Here is a 22,754-nt window from a genome sequence, read left to right on the forward strand (position 1 = left end):
CCCCAAGCCAGAAGCGCCCAACTCAGCTGCTCCCAAATTCCTGACCCACACAAACTATGTGAGATAAGAAATGTTTATCACTGGTTGAAAATGCTACATTTTAGAGTAACTGGTTTCACAGTGATAGATAATTATCATAAAGCAGAAGACACGGGGGTCATATATCCCAGGCTTGAGTTAATATGAGTATGTCAAGGATTGTGTCTTTTACCAGTTAACTGTGAGGCCCGTTTTCCCTTCCCAAGCCATCTGGTCCCAGTTTGATTCTGCAACTCTTAGTAGCCACAAATGCCACCCGTATCCTCAATAAACTTTATTTAGACACAAAGAGACACAACAGAAAATACATACACAGATACAGATTTTTTTTTTCTCTATAGGATGAACAAACATCACATAGGGAATTTAAAAATTGGGTGCATGGAATGTAAGAAAAAATAGCAAAGTTCCTTGTTCACTCACACTTAAAACAAACACATATTTCAGGGGAAGACAGGGATATACCATCCCTACAACAGAATTCACAGTTGTCTATAACAGTACACAGGTGTTAGGAAGGTAATCAAAGGAGTTAGGGATCCAGTTACTCTTGATATGATAGAATGCTCACAACACTAGTAGAACTCTGTTTAAACAAAAGACAGAATCGACGATGTCACACCCCCTGCACAGATGCTCTGCAAGCTGTCGGCTAGGTCATAAAGCAGCTCAGCAGAAATGCCACGTTAACTTTCAGCTTGTGGCTTGAAGGTCTGCGTAACCCCTACCTTTGTTTGCCCATCGTGGAGAGTTTACATAGACACACTTAGGACGCCAAAACTCTCGACATGCGTGCTGGCTTCGAGACCCACGGTACAGAACATTGACATCAGTTTATAAAATGTGGCTTTCAGATGGAAAGGAATAATAGCCAAGAGGAGAACGAACACTTTGCAGACGCTGCCACATCCGTCGGCAGTGTTTCCCACCATGCCGCCCGTGGTCCCCTCCCACGGGGAGCCACTGGCATCTGTGTCCTGCTCCACGCCATGGGCGGGGCAGGACGCATACCTCTTGGAAGTCTATTATTGCCTTCTAGAGTTACACCTGTGACCTCCTGGTCACTCCTGTCAGAAGCCACGCATGTCACCAGGATAAGCAACCATGGAAACCACCCAACTTATCCTGTCCTGGACCAGCCTCTGGCCTCCACCCCATCTTCACATTTGAGATCGGGGTTCCCTAGGCAACCTCTGTATTTTAGTAAAAAATGGTTTCCACTGTACCCTTCGTGTGTCCTCTTCCTAACGTGACAAATCCAGATGAGATGAAGTTATGGAGATCAGGTCCTCCACTTCGGTAAGCATCCTTCCCATAATGTCCTGCAAGAAGATGGGGCAGAATTACCTGGCGCATCCAGGACACCAACAAGAAGACAAACATTGCTGCTCCAGCTCACCCAACAGTGATGGTGAGCTTAACTTCAAATCAGCAGCTGAGCCAGAAGGTAGAAGCAATCAAGGAAAAAAAAAATTATATATATATATATTATTTTATAAATTTATATATAATATATATTATAAACATATAAAGCATATATATGAAGTATGTAATATATAAGTATTACATACTTTATATATATTACCAATTTAAATACATACACATTTATGTGTGTATATATATATATACACACACACATACACATACACGCACATATAACTGTGCAACAAAGAAGAAAGTTCTGGGAAGCTTATGTTAAAAGGAGAGGTGGGAAAAAGGGCTTGACTTTGGCATTTCTGACTGAGCACATCAGAACTTCAGTCTGTTTGTCCTACCATCCTTTCCTTTGTCCCAGCTTCCTTCTTTCTTTTTCTTGTCTTATTCCTTTGGCTTCTTTCTTTCCAAAGCGTAGAAGTGCGGGTCTGATCAGAATGCTCTATGTGTGTGTGTATGTTTATGAATCATACCTCATCCTATGAATTATAGCCTTGTGGCTTAGGAGAAATCCAACATCCGCTGAGGCTGACAGGTAGGGTGGTGGCTCTAAAACATTGGGAAAATATTTATGTGTTTTCCTCTCTCGACTTTCTGTAGTAAGATTTTTATCCCTCATCAGCCTCATCTATCCATCTACCTGTGGGGCTGGGGTGAGGAAAAGTCCGAGGACAGATTAGGACCCTGGGAGAAGACATTGAAAGAGAAGAGAAAGAGTTAATATTCTGTTTCTGATATTCAAAGTAGGATTTCACAATATGCTTGAAATATAGGCATTATAAAGAAAAGAAGTCCTCTCTAAACACCATCTTGAACTATGGACGTGAAAATGGAGGAAAGCTGTATTTTTGTCATGTTGCCACAAGAGCATATTAAAAACTGTACTTACAATTATAACAATGTGCAGACTACCTAAGATGTAATGTTAAGTGAAAAAGTGGAAGAAAATGCTATATTACGTATGATCACAACACTGTAAAAAAATGCAAACCAGTGTATTAAACAAACAGATAGAAAGAAAACACACCTGATACTGACTACCACCTTTAGATAGTTGGAACATGAGTCTTATTGCTTTTCTCCTTTCAACTTTTCTGTATTTTCCAAGTTTTTTTTTTCTATAATGAGTATGTAATTTTTATAATACAAATAGGTAAAATACATTTCCAACAGAAAAATCTATGATAAATGTAAAGACAACCTAAATCACATTTTTTCTTAGCGAGGCACCCTCTGCATTAGATCTCAAAAATGGGCGCATGTCAGAATCATCTGGAAGCTTTTAAAAATACAGATGTCCCGACACTACTCCAGGGATTCTGGTTCAGCTGGTCAGGGTATTTTTAACGAGGTCTCTAGGTGGTTCTAATGTGCCACAGGGAAGAAGAACCATTGCCCTAGAGTAAATGGATAAACACCTGAATTTCAGTTTGTTCAGGTGGGTGCAATGGACATTTGCTGGGGTCCTCGTGGGTGCCCAGCACCACCCACTATTTAGGTTCCGGAATCCAGCATCCTTCCTCTGAAGAGTGACGTCTGGCTGGCCCTGTTCCTTCCTTCTTCTCCCAGATCAAAGGTTCTCAACCCTGAGTGTGCATCAGAAAAACCAGAAGGGCAGGTTCAAACCTGCTGGGCCCCGCCCCCAGAGTTTCTGAGTCAGTAGATCTGGGATGGGGCTCAGGGTTTTCCATTTCTATCAAGTAGCCTGGTGATTCTGATGCTGCCGAGCCTAGGGGCCAAACACTGAGGACCGTGATCCTAGTGCATGAAGACTATAAGAGAATTTTGCCATTGTTTCCCTCATGCCCTCCACTCTGGAACAAATACCTCCTTCCTCAGCGCACACAGCTTTTCACAAGGAACTCCCTTGCTGTAAAATAATGTAGTCACAGTCCAGAATTTTATAGAAAAGAATTATTGGAGCTGAACTAAGAGGCTTCTGCCCATATCCCAAGCCATGTCACAGCTCCAGAAATCCAACTCTAGTCCTGGAAAAATGCAACTTCATCAGGGGATGAAGGAGAGAGGGACAAGCGGCGTGTGGACGGGTCATTTCCCCCCCCACGGCCCCTCCCGACAACAGAAGAGTTAAGAAAAGGAAGTAACAATTCTGAACGCTCATAAATTTGGATCTCATTAATTCAGAACCTCTGTTACATCCTGCAGAGTTTGGGCTGGTTTATTTTTGTGCTCCTTATAAATAAAATTTTTGATAAACAAATCAATCCTGAGAAAGATGGCACATAAAACAGTGCCTTTGCTACTTCAGTTCATTCTTATCTGTCAGCTGGAACAAGGTCCCTCAGGGTTAAGCACTGCGCTACTGCTTTGGGGTTGTGCTTGACTGAAAGCCAACTAAATCACCCGATCACCTACTATGTGCCAGACAAAGGGACAGAGCCTCTGAAAACACGGTTTAATCTGACATAGAAGCCGAACATTCTGTAGCATTATGCAGTTTACAAAGATCATTCATATATATTATTTCCTTAAAATTTTCATCACTACCACGTGGTAAGTTGTCTATTATTATTATTCCCCCATTTTATTGATGGAAAAACTGAGGCCAGGGGTGTCAAGTTGGAAGATGACTGAACCATCACTAGCATCCTGGTCCTCTGTCTACAAACCCCATGTCAGTTCCATCCTGTGCACCTGGCTTCGTTTACTCCTCACAAGAGCCCTGTGGAAAAAGGTCACTTTCCCAAGTTCATGGAGCTAGTCAGTGGTGGACCCTGGATCCCAACCAGGTCTACCCGCCTCTAAATCCACACTCTTTCTACAACCCTCTCCCTAGCCAGCTCACCCCTCAGTCTGAACAAGTGCAGTTGTGATTCTTCTCTGAGGCTTTAGCCAGGACCCCGGGGCAACGCTAAGCCAGGAGAAGCCCACGTGATGATTCCCAAGTTCACAGACGTTGGATCTCAGACGTGTGGAGTTTCACATACTGAGGTTTGGAGGGGAATGAGGCAGGACCAGGAGCACATAACAGGAATACGGAATATTCTACGGTCAAACAGTTCTGGAAAATACTGAGTTCAAATGAAAAGTAAATACAAAAACCAAGTCTAGACACCTGTCACTGGGTACCCAAGTCTCCAAGGAGCCTTTATATTTTTCAATAGCATCTCTCGGGACAGCTGGAAAGGGCATGGTGGCAGTTTCGGCTTTTGTTCGAGCCGTGGTCCTCAAACTTGAGTTCATCAGACTCACCTGGACGGCACAGATTGCCCAGCCCCAGCCCCGGAATTCCTGATTCAGTGGGTCGGAGGTGAGGCCTGATCATTTTTGTTTCTAACGAGTTCCCAGGTGGTGCTGATGATGGTCACAAGTCCAGGGGCCAGACTTTATGAACCACTGTGTTTCAGAGAACCATGGACAGGTCAGTCTTCAGCCAGATCTGGGCCAATGCGAAGAGGTCAAGGTCTAGAATGATTTACGTTCTCTGTACCCCCCAAAGGAACAATCACTTCCTCCAAGGGCAGTGTGAAGAGAAAGGCTGGTAAATTGAAGCCCTATGCAAGTGGACGGTCAGATGTGAGGAGAGGCAATGCCCCTTCTTTGCCTTGGGGATGTGCAGAGTTCAAGGGTCAATGATGTGAATGGTATGAATGGTATCACAGAATTCTTTAGCCATAACACAAAGAGCCGCCCCCTTCTCTTTTCTGCAGCTATGACCCCAAGTCCATGCCCTCCTGCGGGCCATCGAGGCAGGAGGCTAAAGGAGTACAAATTTTGCCCAAATTGCAGTTCCAGAGAAATGGCCCTACATCCAGCAGGGCTCCAGGCAGAGGTAAGCGGGAGCTCTGTGAGCACACGTAAGTAGCAGGAATACACACCCACGTGGCAACATCACGAACACACAGCCCCCGATCAGGAACAAGGGTGGTCTCAGGTTGCAGAGAGAGTGTGCCCGCCCCCACCTGCTGGACCAAACTTGCAAAGCAGCATCTGGATGACGCGGCTCCCTCCAGATCTGCCCCTGCCCTCTCACCATCACCATCCTTCAGAAGTCAGCAGTCACAGGAACAGCACCGAGGGGACAATGGTCCCCAGGTGGGAGGCAGATGAAAGCTAAAGAGAGGCCTGGGGCTGGGCTGCTGGCGTTGTCTGATGCTGGTGGCTCTGATGAGAAAGCGACCTTGAGTAAATAGAAAGTTTCTCTATAAAAGAGATTTGCTGCAAGAAACAGGAGGGAAAAAAATAAGGTAATATCTGAATGGTGACTTCAATAAGATGTAAGAGAATTTCGCATCGGTGAAATTCAATCAGCAGCCATGGAGGAGGGTCGGGGAACAAACTGATCAGGACGGTTTGCCTGAGCTGCAAATATGGACAGCAGGGTGGATAGTGAAGACGTTGGTGAAGACAATTCCAACGAGAGAGATGCACTGGGTACTCAGTAGGGAAGAATGAAGAGACGAGAAGGATGGCAAGAAGGAAGAGACAGAAAGGACAACTCCAGAAGTCACTATCTATTGAAAATAAGATGCCCAGGAGAGAGACAGAAGGGATAATTCAGAAACAATAATTAAAAGTTAATAGATTTTCTTTTGAGCAGGTAGAAGACTTTAGTCTTGAGTCAAATATCAGACTATATATTTGAAGGACAGAGATCTAAATATATATATATGCTGGTGAAACGCCATTTAGGAAAAAAAGGGGAAAACACAAGCCAACTTCATAAAACACTAAATCTACGGAAAGTGAAGCGATCTTTTAAAGACTTTTGAGACTTTTATTTTGGTAGAGGGGAGGGGATGGGGTTGAGACAAAATGGCTGAAGGGGATGGAGAAGTACAAACTTCGGTCATAAATAAGTCATGGGGTTATCAAGTTCAGCAAGGGGAATATAGTCAATAATATTGTATTAAGTCTGCACGGTGATAGATGGTAACTAGGCTTGCTATGATGATCATTTTGCAATGTATATAAATGTCAAATACTAATATAATATTGTATATCAATTACGCCTCAATTAAAAAAAAGAATCCAAGAAGTGTTTCTTCTTGTTTTGCTGAGTTTGGTTGGTTTGTTTGTATCTGTTTCTGGTAAAAGCACCTTCTAAAAGCAAAAGTATACTTCTTTTTGTCGAACGTTAACAATTTGAGACTTCTATATCAACCAGTAATGTAAATAAAGTCCGTGCTCATTAATAAACCAGAAAAAAATTAAACTCTGATACATCAAAAGCAATCATGAAACTCTAAGTCAACAGATAGAAACATACATTTATATTAATATCAACAACACACAAATAACTTCAAATTAATAAGAAAGTAAAACAACCCAATAGAAAGAACAGGCAAAAGAGATGAAAAAGCAAGTCATAGAAGTGAAAACCGGAAGAGCCAATACACACACAGTGGTGTTCCATCTCACGGGTAATCAGGGAAATTCAAATTAAAACCATAATGAGATATCATTTCACACCCAGTAGACTGGCAAAAATGAAAATGCCTGGGACTCTGGACACGGATAAGCAGAAACAAGAACTCTTGCACACTTCTGGTGGGAGTGCAAATTGGTACAACTGCTTTGGAAGGAACTTTGGTGACGGCTAATAAAGTTGACAACAGATGCACCACAGAACCGGCAACTTCACCTTCAGGTCTATGCCCGAGATAAATCCTCACGCGTGCGCATAGGGAGATACACACAAGCATGATCACGGACAACATGGTTTCTAAAAAAGACAAACTGGGAAAAAAACCCTGTATGCCCTACCAGGAGAAAAGGGATAAATCGCGGTATATTCAGACAATGTAATCCTATACAATGGGGCGGATAAAATGAATCAGAGCTGTAAGTATCAACGTGGACGATTCTTAGTTATGTTGAGAGCCACACTAAACTAGCTGAAGGCAAAGAGGATGACATCACAGAGAGTTTAAAAACATGCAACACACCGCTGTGTTGTTTATAAATACATGCAAATGCAGTGCTATACAAGTACAAAGAGATTCATGGATGTGATAGTACTGACTTCAGGAAAACAGATACTTCTGGGGACATGTCTGACTCCTAAATAATTATCTTATTTTGTTTCTAAGATAGCTATAGATAGATTCATTGATAGATGATGGATGAATACATAGATTAAATAGATGATCGATAGACACATAGATGGAAAGGTTACCCAAGTATTTTACTCACTTCCAAATTATTCTCCAACAATCAAGGAAACAGAGAGTTCCCAGTTTTTAAGAACTCAGAGACTAAAATATCCTCAAGTCCTCACTGGGAGAAGAAAAAGCTGCCCAATGATGAAATCTGTCAAGCAAGGAGTAAAAGTACAGAATTTCTAAAATCATGGATGTACTGATCTGTAATCTTTACAGTTCACAGATCCAAAACTTCATTAAGAAAAGATTGGTAAATTAGATTGTACATAACATTTAACAAATTGTCTTTATTGACCTGAATAAATGTGAGTGATACTGGAGTTGCCCTGGAAAATCTGGTATGCAAATAGGGCAATAAAAATATATTATTGTGATGAAATAAAACCAGAAGTAGCTTCCGCGATAGGGGGAACGGTGCTCCATCTTTACAGCCTGCCTGCAGTGCGCTGCGTGCGCTCAGAACAGACAGGGAGCTGGTCTCTGGGAAGCTGGCAGGGAGCTCGACGGTGCTGGCCAGGGCCCTGCTCTGCAGCCGCTTCACTGTTGACCTTCTTCACGGGAAAACAGGCCACAGACCAACATCAAAACACATGTAAAACCCTGGGGCTTAACGTGAGAAGGGGGTTTCTCTTTGTTTACAAAAAGCTCCGTCATATCAATAGCAATAATCAACAATGATAATAAGAAGATACTAGAAAAAAATGCACAAGGAATATGAAGAGGGAATTACTCTCCCCGCCCCCCAAAAAAAGAAAGAAAAAAATTTTTAAGTCAATGGAGATATAAAAATGTGCTTAACCTTAACTCATAATTAAGAAAATGCAAATCAAAACATGAGCTACCTTTTTCAAAAGATGAATCGATTTGGCAAAACGGAAGCATCTGATGAGACCCAGTGCCAGGGGAATGGGCTTTCTCATTGCTGCTGGTGGGAGTATAAATTAGCGGTGCCTCTTTGAAGGACAGGCCACTGACTTAGTATCTCACTACTAGGAATCTTCCCTACATATATGCTCTCAAGTTTGTCCATAAGATAGGAACCAGGCTAGACAGTGCAGCCTTGACTGCAATACTTTCTGTCAATGGGGGGCTAAGTCAACTGGAATCTGTCCAAACAATGGAATACTACACAGCTGTTAAAAAAGAATGAGGCAGGGCTGTGTGTGCCAATGTGGGAAGAGCTCTAAGGTATAGAAAGTGGAAAAGAAAGCAGAGTGTAGGGCAATGTTTCAGTATTATGCCTTTCATGTAAAGTAAAAATGAAAATAAAATACACAGAGAGACTACATAGAGACCCGTTGCAGGTAGACTGGTTTATACAGAACTTTTTTTTTCTGCAAATAATCTTGCAAACGAAATGCCAAAACTATCTTTCCTTTGGGGAGAGGGTCTGGAAGGAAGGGATGTGTTTACCTTTGAGTTTTATTACTTCCTGCACTGTTTGAATTTCCTAAATACGTACATGTGTTATTTTTCTTTTTGTACTGTTGACAGAGTTTATTGGGGATAAGGGAGTGGGATCATGGGCCATTCTTTGTTTTTCTCTTTGTACTTCCTAATATGAAAAAAAAAAACCCTCTAATAACTGTCATTTTATAAAAAGAAGTATAGGAGCCAGGAAGTCAGAGGGGACACTTCTCCTTGTGTAAATGACACGGCATTTATCTAACGCAGATCCTAATACCCACCTGGTGGGATGGTGGTAAGGATTAAATGAGATCCTGTGCATAAATCGTTTTGTGTAATACTCTGCACCAATAAGCCTCAATAAATGGGAGCTCCTATTCACATCGAGACCACAGTCTTTCCTCTTTCCCATACAGGGAACTCCCTGGGGTCTTCTTATTCTGTGTGTGCCCTCAGCTGACCTCAGGCCAGAGAGAGTCACGAGCAGGAGCTGCAGAGAGCTTGGGCTTTGCTATCTGGCCTGAGAGCTCTTCCCCCAGGAAACCCTAGGGTTCCTTCTAGTTCCCAAGAGCACACACGTATGACTCCACGAGGGATCTGGGGCTGGGAGCCAGGAGGCCCGCATTCTTCCATGCAGGCATCTTTGGTCGAGTGAATAAGTAGCTCTGAGCTAGCTCTACCAAGGTAAACTGGGGGCAGGCCACGTTGAACTGCAGATTGCACTGACAATGACTAGTTTAAAAATCTCTAGAGAGCAGCTGCTGGGAATGCTTTATGTGACAATTCTAGTGCTTGCTCGCACAAACACAGGGGGACTGTTTCCTCCAGAGTCTGTGCAGTCAGCAGAGCTGTTGGCAAATACTCTGGGCAACCCCAAAGATCTCCCCTCTGGCGTCTTCCCTCTGCTGACTCCATAGCCGGGAGACCTGGGGATGGGGGCCAGGCGTGCAGCCCACCTGGTGAAGGCCAGGTGTCCATGGCTCTGAGGGCCCAGGCAAGCAATCCCAGATTGCCAGAACAGTATGGGAACCACCTTGCCCAATATTCTCATTTGACAAAGGAGGAAACGTAAACCCAGAGAAGGGGAGGAGAGGCATTGTCAAGGTCACACTGGGAGACAGTTTTGGAAACTGGCCCACCCCGCCCCCGATCTTGACTTTCAATTTGGTGCTTTTCATCCTATTATCGTTGTGCCCTAGGAAAGTAGGGGAATCTCATCAGATGCAGAAGAATGAGGATTTCGAGCAGGGTGGAGGAGGGGCAGAACCTAGAATACAGCTTGGTAACCACTGCACTAGGGAACAAATCCTCCAGAAAGTGATTCATAAAAGAACCCCTTTCAATTCAAATTAATGTCCTCTGAATCATCAGTTTGGTTAATTTGGATTTAAGAAAACTGGTACTTTGTGCCTGAAACCAAACCAAACAAACAGACAAACAAAAACATCAATATGTACTCTGTAGAGGTCTCCGGCTGTGGCCAAGGGCAAACTCCAGGTCAGCTTCATCCACTGCAATAGGGGGCTCTGCTGTGGTCTCTTCTATGTTACCTATGCTTTGGGGTAAGATTTTTTTTTTAAAGGAAGCATTACGTGACTCAAAAATAAAAGTTTGAGAACCACATCTCTAGTGCATCCTAATTATTTACCAAGGGGATGAGGGCGAGCCTTATTGGTGACGGCATTAATCTTCAGGGATTTTAGAAGGACGAAGCCCTCCTCCGCCAGCCATCGGGATAGAATCAAAGAATGCTACAACTGAAGGAGTGCTCAAGGTCACCTTCTCTAGCCTCAAGTCTTACAGATGAGGAAACTGGGGCTCGGAAGGGAGAACGAACAGTCCAAGATCACTGCTGGCTGTGACAAAAATCCGCATCTTCCCAGATCAGAGCTCTCCCCAGTGCCCACGCAGCCCACGGCCTCCTCTGTACTGGAGGAAAGAGTGCAGAGGTTGATTTCTATTTCAGGGGCCCCCGGTGTGCCATTTATTTTCTCTTTAGATGTGCTGGCTGTAATCCTCTTGGAAAGATGCCCAGCATCTAACCAAATTCCCGTCTCTGCCTATGACACCATTTCAGTTGTGTCTCATTGAGAGCAGGACACCGGCCAAGAGGAGGCCTGAAGAAGGCCTGGGTAGAAGAGGCAAAGGATGCTGGGAGGGAAGAATCCTTCCTTGCCCCAAACCTTTTAGGAGATTAGGGTAGATGCAGGGGTCAATCAGGAAATCTGTGAATTACTCAGACTCTCTCTTGTTATCGCAATGCAGATCTATAGGGAGTGGCTTAGCCATGGGGTGACTGGGGCCTGCTTTCCCCTCTGACCCTTGACCTCTTCTCCTGCTCTGCAGAAAACACTGAGCTTCCTCTGAGTGCGTCCAAATTAGTGGGGGGGGGTCAATGGAATGATGCTGAAAAACTCTACCATCTTATAGAGTTTTATCAAGTGCCCTTACATGGAGACATTGGCAACGAATGTCTGTTATTATCTAGAGGAAAATATTTGAAGACAATATTATCTCCATTTTGCAGATGAATGAACAGTCTCAGAGAGGTTCAGTAATGATACAAAGTCCCAGTATGACTAACCTGTGATTTAGGACAGAACCTAAATCCTATGTCACTACATATTCTTGGGGTTCCATTCATTCCATCATGCTTCTGGGAAAGCCATGATTCTAGCCACCGCTCAAGGGACCCCATCTCTTCCAAAACACACAAGAGAGACCCTTCTGCCTGAGAGAGAGCAGAAGAAGCAACTGGAGAGGGGAGAATTTGGGGGGCTATAATTTTTTTCTGACTATCTCCCAACGGGAAGACAATTTAATGTGTGGGCTATTACATATATCTGAGAAGTTATCCATGAGAGAAGATTTATATTCAAATGACCCAGACATGTCTCAGTAATAGACAGGAGGTAAGAGCACAGGCTTCCAACAAATCAACTTGGCTCTGACACCAGCCATGTGGCTCTGGACAAACCGTTTACCCGTCCTTAGCCTCAGTTATTCTCATCCATAAAATGGGAAGGCTGCCTGCCTCATGAGGATGTGACGAGTATGAAATTAGATGCAAGAATGCACGTGAAGCACAGAGCATTTTACACTTCTTCAATAAATTGTTACTATAACAATGATTATTACTAGAGGGGCAAACCTCCTCCAGTATACTATTTCAAAATACTCCAAGGAGAAAGGAAAGGCAGAGTCTTAGGTTCACAATTATTCAAAGCTCCAGGGAGGGGCTTCCCTGGTGGCGCAGTGGTTGAGAGTCCGCCTGCCGATGCAGGGGACGCATCCACCCTTCCTTCACTGTGACGTCATCTTCGTTTGCTTACATCTGCAAAAATCCTATTTCCAAATAAGGCCACGTTCACAAGGATTCAGACTTCAGCAGATCTTTTTGAAGGAGGACACGATTCAACCCATAGCAACGATCAGAAGAAAACTGCTTCTACAGCCCCCAAAACCATTTCTACCTACTCTTCCTCACCATCACCTACCCAGTCCTAGAGCCTTGATTCCTCTCTTTATCCCATCCTCCCATCATCAGCGAGCTCTCTGAGGACCATCTGCTAAATGCATCTGATACCCACCCACTGCTCTCCGTCTCTCCTGCCGCCTACTAGTTCAAAGCCACCACTACCTCTCATCTGACCTCCTGCGACAGTAGGACCAGCCTTCCGACCTGCCTCTCCACCCACAGCTATCTATTCTCTACAGAGCACACTTAAAAGTAATCTCCTAAAAAGAGACATCGGATCCCACTATGCCTCTTCTAAGTATCTTGCACGGCTTCCTAATACACTTAATAAAAATGTAAAATACTCTGCAAGACCCTGCATGCCACGGCCCTGCCAGCTTCCCCCTCCCCATCCCACTACAGCCACGGTGGATCTTCTGTTCTTCCAATGTGCCCAGCTCATGCCTGCCTTACAGCCTTGCACTTGCCGTTCCCTCAACCTTGGAATACCCAGGCCTCAGATCTGTGCGAGCCCAGATCCTTCTTAATCATTCAGGTCTGATTGCAAATGTTACCTCCTGGGAGAGACCTTCTCTAATCACCCCATCTACCGTAGGCTCCCTGACATTCTCTATCACATCATTTTACTTTCATCATATCCATGGAGACTTATGTAAAACTATCTTGTTCACCTCTTTGGTTATTGTTTATTGTCTATTCCTCTTCTTAAACCCAGAGCTTGCCTTCCATAAGAAGGGAAGCCGAGTACCTAGAATAGTCCTGGGCAGGTAGGTTGTACCCACTGGATAGTTGTTGATGGATTAAATGAATTTCTTCTCTCATAATTCTTCTTTAATCAATGCCAACTGCCTTAGAGAATGTTAAACCATTAAAAAAAATGTATGTGTGTATATATATGTTTATATATATATATATTTGACAATTTCAACCAATAATGTCTTTATATGCAGGACAACCTTAACCAAATAGGGGATTTCTTGACCTGGATTATATCAATTGCGGTAATAATAATATTAATAATAGCAATAATAATAACAACTATAGCCACAATAGTTATTATTTAATACTGAGAGTTTTTATGAGCCAGACCCTCTGCTTTGTAATCATTATCTCATCCAATCTTCATAAAACCTCTGGAGGTGGACAAGAGTATCCCCTACTTTGTAGTTGAGGAAATTGAATCTCCACATGTTTAGGTATCTTGCTCCTATTCACATATCTCATTGGTGGATGACCTAAGGCTTAAAAGCAAGGTTTTAAGGCTTAAAAAAACTGATGTTTATAACTACAATGAGATACCATTACACACCCACCAGAATGGCTAAAATTAAAAAGACCGGCAATACCAAATGTTGGCGAGGGATGTGAGGCAGGTAGAACTCTCATTCACTGCTGGGGGAACCCAAAATGATACACCACTTTGAAAAAAATTTGGGGAGTTCTACGGAAGATAACATACTCCTGCTCTACCCTCAATAGTTCCATACGGCACATAAGCAAAATAAAATCTTCCCTGTTTTAAATAATTTGTCCCAAACTGCACAGCTAGTCACGTAGGTAGGCAAGATTTGAGGAGAACATTGTTTTACCCCGGCCTGTAGCCCTTCATCAGCTTCAGGCTGCCATGAGAAATAAAGACATATTAAATGGCAAGAAAGGGAAATTGGGGAAAGCATCAGGAAGAAGGTCAGTGGAGGTCATGTTCCAAAGAACTGGGCCCAGGAATATGGGATCAAGGATTTCAGCTCAATGGCAAGAAGTGAAGAAGAAGATTGTGTCCAATATCCTGGGCCCAAGCAACCCTTTGGCAAGTCCTGCAGGTGATCAATCAGCTATGGCATGGAGTCTGTTCTCCCCATGACACAGAAAAGGTGAAAGTCCCCTGAACCCAGGTGGCCATGACCTGGTCCCAACTTTGAGTACCTACAGCACTTGCCCTGTTCCTTCCGGCACTGCTGCCCTTCACTTCCATTATTGCTACTGGTGAGAAGAGAAAGGAAGAAATAAAGGTATTGGTTATCTAGGTGGGGAAAACTAGACTCATGTCTACAGTTTCTCCTCAAACAGACGTACTGGGGTGCTTGCCCAGACATACATCCTTTTGGAAGGCCCACACTAATTTCCTAATAAAGAGGGAAACCTTGGTTATTTTGTGTCACACGACCGTCTCCCCTTTCCTGGCCGGAGCTGATTGAGTCAGAAATGAAAAACAGACACAGGCAAACCAACCCATGAACTGTGCTGAGCCAGTCGCTTTTTTGCTCTCAAGAATATAAATTAAGAGTCTGAAGCGCTCCCAGTCAGAGTATTTGGACATGTAAAGTCATACAGAGTTGGTGCTGGTGTCAAGACACCCCGAAATTCTGTGTATTCCCAAACCAAGTGGGAGCAGAAACACCTGGTCCAGAAAGAGGAACGTTGTTGCAAAGAGAAAGGTCCCAGAGAGAGACTCTTGGCCCCGTTCCCAGGAGGCCCAGGAGTTTCTGCAGCCCCCAGACACCCCTGTGTTGTTGAATAAGCTTCTTTTTATTCGAGGTATGTTGAGTGGGTTTGTGTTTCTTGCAGACAAACATATTCTGAGCAGAACATACGCCATTCATCAAAACATGTTCCAGTTAGAGTCCAGAATTTAATAGGAAAAAATGAGTTAGTAAAAGAAGTAGAAGAAACTGTTTGTGAAGATCTTCCCAACCTTGGCTGATCGAGACATGTCTACACATGAGGGCAGAGAGGAAGCACAAAGAAAGGAAAGATGAATGCAGCAGATTTTATAAAAACGTTTAGAATCGCGTATGTCAAAAACCACCATAAATGTCCACCTATGTTCAGAGCAGAGTTAATTCACAATGGCCAAAAGGTAGAAGCAACCTACGTGACAGTCAAGGAATGAGCAGATTGACAAAATGTGGTCCACATATACAGTGGGAAATGATTCAGTCTTAAAAAAGAAGGAAACTGTGACACATACTACAACATGGATAAACCTTGAGGACATGACGCTGAGTGAAATAAACCGGTCACTAAAAGACAAACACTGTATGATTCCACGTACAGGAGGTGTCTAGAGGGGTCAGATTCAGAGAGACACAAAGCAGGATGATGGGTGCCAGGGGCTGGGGGCGGGGGAATGGGGACTTCTTCAGTGGGGACAGAGTTTTCATTTTCCAAAATGAGTAAGTTCTGGAGATGGATGGTGACGCCAATTTGCACAACAGGGTCGGTACACTTAACGTTTCTGAACTGTACACTTAAGAACGGTTAAGATGGTGACTTTTAAGTTGTGCGTTCGCCCATAATTAACACTTTATTAAAAAAAACAGTAGTTTTAAGGCATATAAAAAAGCTCTTGCAAATAAAGAAGAGATGAACTTCCTCAGGGAAAAAAAAAAGAGGCTGTGGACATGAACAGGCAACACAGAAAAGAAGAAATAAAATGGGACAGTGTCTCTTTAGGGCAATCAGTGATGTAATTGACTTAAGATATAGTAAGAGTCTTAAAACATGCACCTCTTTGGACTTAGTCATTGCTTAATCATAGCAATCTATCTAAGGGAAATAATTACAGACATAGCAGAGATTTATGTATAACGATTATCATCACAGTATTGTTTATAATAGTATAAAATGAGAACCAAGCTAAATGGAATCGACGGGGGGTGGGTTGAATAAATCATGTCACCTCCCAAGGCTGGATGCCCTGCAGTCATTCTATGTGATCTTTCCAAGACTATTTTAATGCTGTGGAAAATTCTCACCAAATAACATTAAGGGAACAAGAGATTTATAATTAATATACAATGTGATTACATCTTTGTAAAAAAAAAAAAGCGGGGGCGGGGGGATACGCACAGTGGGAGAGGCTACATCAGTTGCTCTCAAAGGGTTTACTGGGATTTTGAGTAATTTTCGATACCCTTCTGTGTTTTCCAAACTTTCTTTAAAGGGCAGGTGTTCCTTTTATAATCCGAAATATTCTATATTAGAAATAGGGTGCATTCGGATGGGAGGGGGTTGCTAAGAAATGGAGCAAAAGAAGTCACAATGCAAGAAAGACGGGGTCACCTACAGCCTCATCTCAGCACCGCAGGCCTCGGAATCTGCTCAGCATCCTCGCTCCTTGTTCTCATCCCTGCTCACAGCCCAGCAGACTGGGAGGGAAAAAACCCTGCCGCAGCCAGGTCTCTCTCCAGCCCTCACGTCCCTAAGCCCGGAAAAGCCAGGAAGGCCCTTTTCTCCTACCGCTCAGATTGCTTCCCTCGAGTGGCATTTAAAGGAACGGAAGATGATTGACAGGAGCCCCACCCTCGCCCAGCAGGGACTTACTTCTCTGTGCACCTTCAAAGGGACACCACGGGGGCCTGGGTACAGGAGGCAGTAGCTGGTGCACCGCTCTCCTTGGGTACAGGAGGCAGTAGCTGGCGGTCGGTGGCTCGCCCGAGGTGGTCCTCTACCCAGAGGCAGCATCAGGGCCGGCAGAGGCCAGACAGACGGACACAGACCCCACAGCTGTTATCCAAAGGGAGGAGGCCTCGCAATTTTCTGCTCATTTAGAGGCAATTGGCCATCAACACCCTCGTCTCCTCGGGCGTGAACTTTAAATAAGATGTTCCAGCTGAAGTGGGTAGAGGGAAACTGTTTTGCTGTGACTGGGGAGAGAACAGCCGCGTCGGATGTTTGCATCTGCTCAACGGCAGCTCTGGGAGCTGGCTTCACGCAAGTGAGACAGACCAGGGAGGAGAGTCTGGAGGAGGCTGACCGGAGGCAGCTGCCTTCACGCCAGCTGACGGAGCGGGGGTTCGGGCATCCCTTGCGCGCGGCTTCTAACTCATGTGTTGTGGACTTGCCCGGATGGTGCCTGAGTCTCTGAGAGTCCCGAGGGCAGGGTTTACACCAACAGAAAAAATGGGGAACTGGTGCAGGTCTGCTCATGAACCCAGTCTTGTAGTGTGTGGACCCAGCTGGGCTGAGTCTCCTCTTTCCTCTCCCCAACCTCGCTCACAGCCCCAGAAAGGGATGTGGCATCTGAACTCCCCGCCCTGGCCATGAATGGCTGCAGTTTGGTGAAACTGCTTGGTCAGCAGAAATGGATTCAGTGCCTCATCAGAGCTACTTGTTCACAGGTGCGGGGCAGATGGTGGGGCGGGGAGGGTGCTCCTGATGTGTGATTCTGTGAGAGCCATTCCACCCGAAGAAAAGTGAGGGAAAGGACAGGGTTGGGGAAGGGTTAGGGTCAGGGGTGGGAGTGTAACTGTGGCCAGTTCAGCTCCCCCAAATCTCATCAGCCTGAAATCCTGCTGGGTGGGGTCCACACCTGGCGAAGAGGCACCCCTCTGACCCTCACCCCTTCCCGATGGCCCACAATAACCTTGAAAGGGAAGCATCATCACACCCATCTGCCCAGGGAGAAATCCTATTCAGAGAGGTTAAGCAAATCACCCAAGGTTACCCAGCCACTGAAAAGCAGGGCTTCAAATCCACGACCCAAACGTTCATGCAGGGGCTGGTCATGGCCACGAGTTTGTTCTGGAATTTAAAGGCGACGCGGGGTGAAAGCACAGGTTTGAAGATCGTCTTGAGCCTTAGACAGAGATGTAGGTTCCAGGCTGTGTCAAATGTGTCTGCCCGGGAGTGAGGCAAAGCTGTGGTGTGGAAACCGAAATTGCTCAGGGGCTCCCTGTGGCTTAGGGAGACCAACAAGGGGATGGGGTGGGGTGTGTTACCAGCCTCATTTTCAACGTTGAAAAAAAAATTGGTCTGTTTTGGAATAAAAATAGCATATATCAGCAAAGAGAAGACTACACACCTGGGTTTACAGCTTCGCAGGACCTTGATTTGGTGGAAGGACTTCTCAGGATAACAAACAAGCCCGCCTCAGGGCCTTCGGGGCTTGAGAACAGATGGGCCTGCAAAGGGCCCTGGGAGTCTGCCGCTCCCTAAGCTCTGGGTGCAGGGGCCTGGAATAGAGGCTCTCAACCAGCCTCTCTGTGTTTTAACCCTAATGTGTTAATAGTTCAGTGCTTAATACATGACACCCCCTGTCATTATTTGCATTTAATGGGAAACAATGGCTTGGCTAGGAATCCCTTTTTAGAGGGTGGGTGAAAGTGGGCGTAGGTATCTTTTCATTTTGCTCCAAATCATGACCCTCCTTGGCTTCCAAATAAAGCCGGCTGCTCGGACTTTTAAAGAAAGTTCCGTGATTAAACATATTCACATCTGAAGGCTCAATGGAGCACAGCCTGGAAAGAAAGAGAGCCTTCAGTGCTACTGCATTTAAAAATGGCCATTCTGTTTCCGGAGGGAAGGAACAAATGTGGAAATCGTTGTGTGAGTGTGGGATGCACGTGCCCACAAACACGGCACAGACCATCTGGTCCCCTTAGCTGCTGTGCCCTCTGACCTGCGCCCCGTGGACTGAGACACAGCTGCCTTGGCTGACGTGTGAGCAACTCCGGGCCTCTCCAAGGCTTCCGGTGGGACATTGGAGGCATAACAATATCGTTGAGTTGTGCCTCGTTAATTTACTCCATGCCTCCCCAACCGAGAATGTGGAGAACGGGACATGGAATAGCAGGCCCCCTGTTTGGTGGACGTCCTTGCTGAGATGACAAGAAGGGGGTCCTGGGGTGGGGGGGGCGTCCCTGCTGCCACCCAGGCTCCACCCTGTGCAGTGGGAGCCCGTGTAGGAGAAAAGTTGGGCAGTGTGAAGACCTTGCTACTCAAAGTGAGGTCCTTAGAGGGCCAGCATCAGCATCACCTGGGAGTTTGCTGGAAATGCAGTCTCCACCCCAGACCTACTGAGTTGAAATGCACATTTGAACTCGGTCCCCAGGTGAGCCTTCTGCACCTGAAAATTCAAGAACCATTAGTGTAGAGCCGTGGTTCTTTTTTTGCCCCTCCAGGTGACATTTGTCAATTTCTAGAGACACCTGTCAATGCCTGGAGACATCCTTGGTCATCACAGCTGGGGCTGGGCTGCTCGGGGTAGAGGCCAGAGATATTGACAAATATCTGGCAACACATAAAAACAGCACCCTAACAACAAAGGATTATCCAGTCCAAAATGTCAGTAGTGCTGAGGTTGAGAAATCCCTGGGTTCGAGAGTTTCCTTAGGAAAAGGGAAAAACACACTGGGATCTGTTCTCTGCCTTCCTCAGGTCACTTGAAATCGTTGTTTAAACGTGAATTTATCCAACATGCCCAGGACAACTCTATAACCAGATGTCTCTTTCCAGCATTTGGTCCCAGAGGACAGGAAGGCTGTTTTCCATTTCAAAGCAACATTAAAATCTAAATTATGAACAGATAAGTTATCTTCCTTCCCTTCCTCAAAGCATCTGTCTTTTCCTTGTGTTTATCACGGTGCCCTCTGGGTACCCCCATGACGACGTGAGGGTCCCTGTGGCTGTAGGCAGACCCGCTGCATGGTTTTTCCTAGACCTGGAGGTCGACTAGGTTGAACCCAGTTTCTGTATCACCTCAGTCTGGGCCCACACCTTACTTGTTAGTTGGAGTCACCAACAGTGGCTTAAGCCATGAAGCCAGTTTTCTGTTGCAGATGGTAAGGACCCTTTTCAAGGTCAGATTCTGAAGGAACCAAGCCAAGATCCTCACCAGGTATCCAATTAGTCATCAAGTCTTGTTGATTCTTCCTTCTTATATCTCAGTTCTATGCCCCCCCGCCCCCGCCAAGCCCACTGTCAATCCTCTCTTACTGCACCATTAAAATATCGTGCCTGCTGTTTCAGATTTTACTGCCTACGCAGTAAAATTCTACTCATCCTTCATGTTTCAAGTCAAGCAACACCTCCTCTGTGAAACCTACCCTAATCCTTCCGGCAGATACAATTCTGCCCTTTCATCATTTCTTAATCATGTCCTGCAGCCACTTCCACTGTTGCAAGCAGAGTGGTCTTTTTTTAAAGAGCCTTTCTGATCCAGTTTCCCTCCTACCAACTAGTACCAACTATTTTTGGGGACAACAAATTTCACGTGTCTGTTTTGATCTGTTGGTGATGCTATATTTCCTTTTTTAAAAAAATTTTGTTTATTTTATTTTATTTTTGGCTGCATTTGGTCTTCATTGCTGCGCACGGGCTTTTCTCTTGTTGCAGCGAGCGGGGCTACACTTTGTTGTGGTGCACAGGCTTCTCATTGTGGTGGCTTCTCTTGTTGTGGAGTACAGGCTCCAGGTATGTGGGCTTCAGTAGTTGTGGCACACAGGCTTAGTGCTCCGCGGCACGTGGGATCATCCCAGACCAGGGCTCAAACCCATGTCCCCTGCATTGGCAGGCGGGTTCTTAACCACTGCGCCACCAGGGAAGCCCATATGTTTCCTTTTTACATAAACACCGACGTTTAGAGAAGTGAACAGCTCTCACCCACATGATCCACACTCTCATGATTTTCAGATTCTGATCATGTCCTGCCCTGACCTTTGTCTTTCCCAAATGGAAGGGCACTAACCTCATGTTTGTTTCCACATGACAGCCCCCAACCTCCATTCCACCAATTATTTTCAGGTTCCTCCTTCTTGACCGGTGTTAACCAGAGCCACATAGAGCTTCTCAGCTGCCAGTGAATAGCAGTCATAAAAAAGGAACATGGTTTTCCACGGTTTTCAGTAAGCCATTCATGACCAGGTTGGGTAGCAAAGGGAATGTCAGAAACATTTCATTAGATAAGCAAAGTACGTTTCGACTCTCCTTTCAGCCCCTCTTGACTCTTCCAGGGCTCCATTCATATCTATTAAGAGAAGGCCCAGGGCAGGGAATTTGAACACTGGGTCCATCCAGCTTCCATGCTTGTTCCTATTGGCTCTCCACGTGCTTCCTTTGGGTGGGTTGTTTTTTCTGTCTGTTTATTTGTCCCACGGCAGTGAGAGCGCCGAATGCTAACCACTGGACCGCCAGGCAATTCCCATGATTCTGCCTTCACACGCTTCCTTTTCATCTGCTTGAAACTTTTAATTTGAATAATCACTTTTTTAAAAAAAATGTCATTCCATGACTTCTTTCCCATCGGTTATCCGACTTAGCAGACCATTGAAGTTGACGGACAGGCAGAACACGGCTGAGACCAGCACAGACGTTTGGAAAGCACTGGATCTTTGTAAACAAAGCGGTCGCCTTTAGCATCAAGACCTGAGCATCCATCCAAGGCCGCTTACCTATGGGACTCAAGCCCAGGGAGGCACAGTCACTGGCATTTATAGTCTCCTTCCCAAGCGTTGCCCAATAAAATCTGTACCAGAAATAGCTTGTATCGTTACCATGGAGGTGGGTGACAAAAGTCCTACTCAAAGGACTTGGTGCCAGCAACAATGCCAAATAATCCTGTACTGGTGTATTTACTCCAAAACAAGGAATCTGAGAAGTGTTAACCTGATAGGCTACAGGTCGAAGCCCCAAGCTGATAAAGTTTCCTTCTGAGCCAATCTGCGCCACAACGTGAACAAAATAATGCCGGTGGACGAGCGCCACAGGCACGGTTCTGTCGATGAGCCGTGATGGAGAGAAGTCATGGGGGGATGGAATGGTACAAGTATGGGGTGGTACTGCTATAGCAAAATTATCACGGCCAGCCAAGGTTTTATACGTCTTTGCAAAGCACAAGCAACACAAATGCATCTACCCGATGGTGTGTTTCTCCAGCGGCATGAAACTTAACCAAAGGATCCTGATACCAAGCAGGGCCCTATGGGGCTCCTGGGCACAAAGATTTTCTGTGTCCCCCATTTCTTTGATTAGAGGAAATAGCTTTCATTCAGCCTCCATGGCCTTCCCTGCGTTCCAACGGGCAGATTCAAACAGTTGTTAATCAGGGATGGGAGGGAATGTGAGACCAGGGAGAAACAGTCAAGAGATACAATAGTGCAGCCTTGGGGCAAGGTCCTGGTTCCCCATCGACAGATACACACGATATGTTTGAGCTGTTTTGCAACTACTGAAACCCCTCCAGGTGGGAGAAGTTAATGATTAAGGTTGGTATGCTACCCACAAGCAGGCAGACCCGAGACCAGTTGGAACCAGAAGGTTGACGATGCTGACGCCTACTTACCTCACCAGCAACGCATCAGAAGAATGTCCACGAGCTGATCATGCCCTCTTTGAACCATTATTGTGAAACCTCTCACTATCCTCCCCAAGTGGGGACACAGAGTTTTTCGAGGCGGGAGCCCGCCGTGGCCCCCTTTGCCTGGCAAAGTGATAAAGCTCTCCTTTTCTACTTTGTCCAAAACTCTGTCTCCGAGATGCGATTTGGCACCGGG

The 22,754-nt window shown here is 45.2% G+C and overlaps 1 protein-coding gene across 4 annotated transcripts in view; it reads right to left on the bottom strand.

Annotated features, from left to right (window-relative positions):
• Positions 1–22,754, bottom strand: part of SHISA6 (shisa family member 6) — a gene marked incomplete at both ends in the record, with an annotated part of 242,819 nt that overhangs the window by 124,637 nt on the left and 95,428 nt on the right. For 2 of the 4 annotated variants that reach the window (XM_082680010.1, XM_082680009.1), the window contains one exon: positions 1,266–1,361. The exons of the other annotated variants lie outside the window; for them this stretch is intronic. In XM_082680010.1, coding sequence (XP_082536136.1) covers positions 1,266–1,361 — 96 coding nt within the window. The remainder of the gene's footprint in view (positions 1–1,265; positions 1,362–22,754) is intronic. 4 annotated transcript variants of the gene reach the window in all.

The sequence above is a fragment of the Grampus griseus genome (assembly GCF_964374135.1).
Source record: "Grampus griseus genome assembly, chromosome: 20".
NCBI lineage: Eukaryota > Metazoa > Chordata > Mammalia > Artiodactyla > Delphinidae > Grampus > Grampus griseus.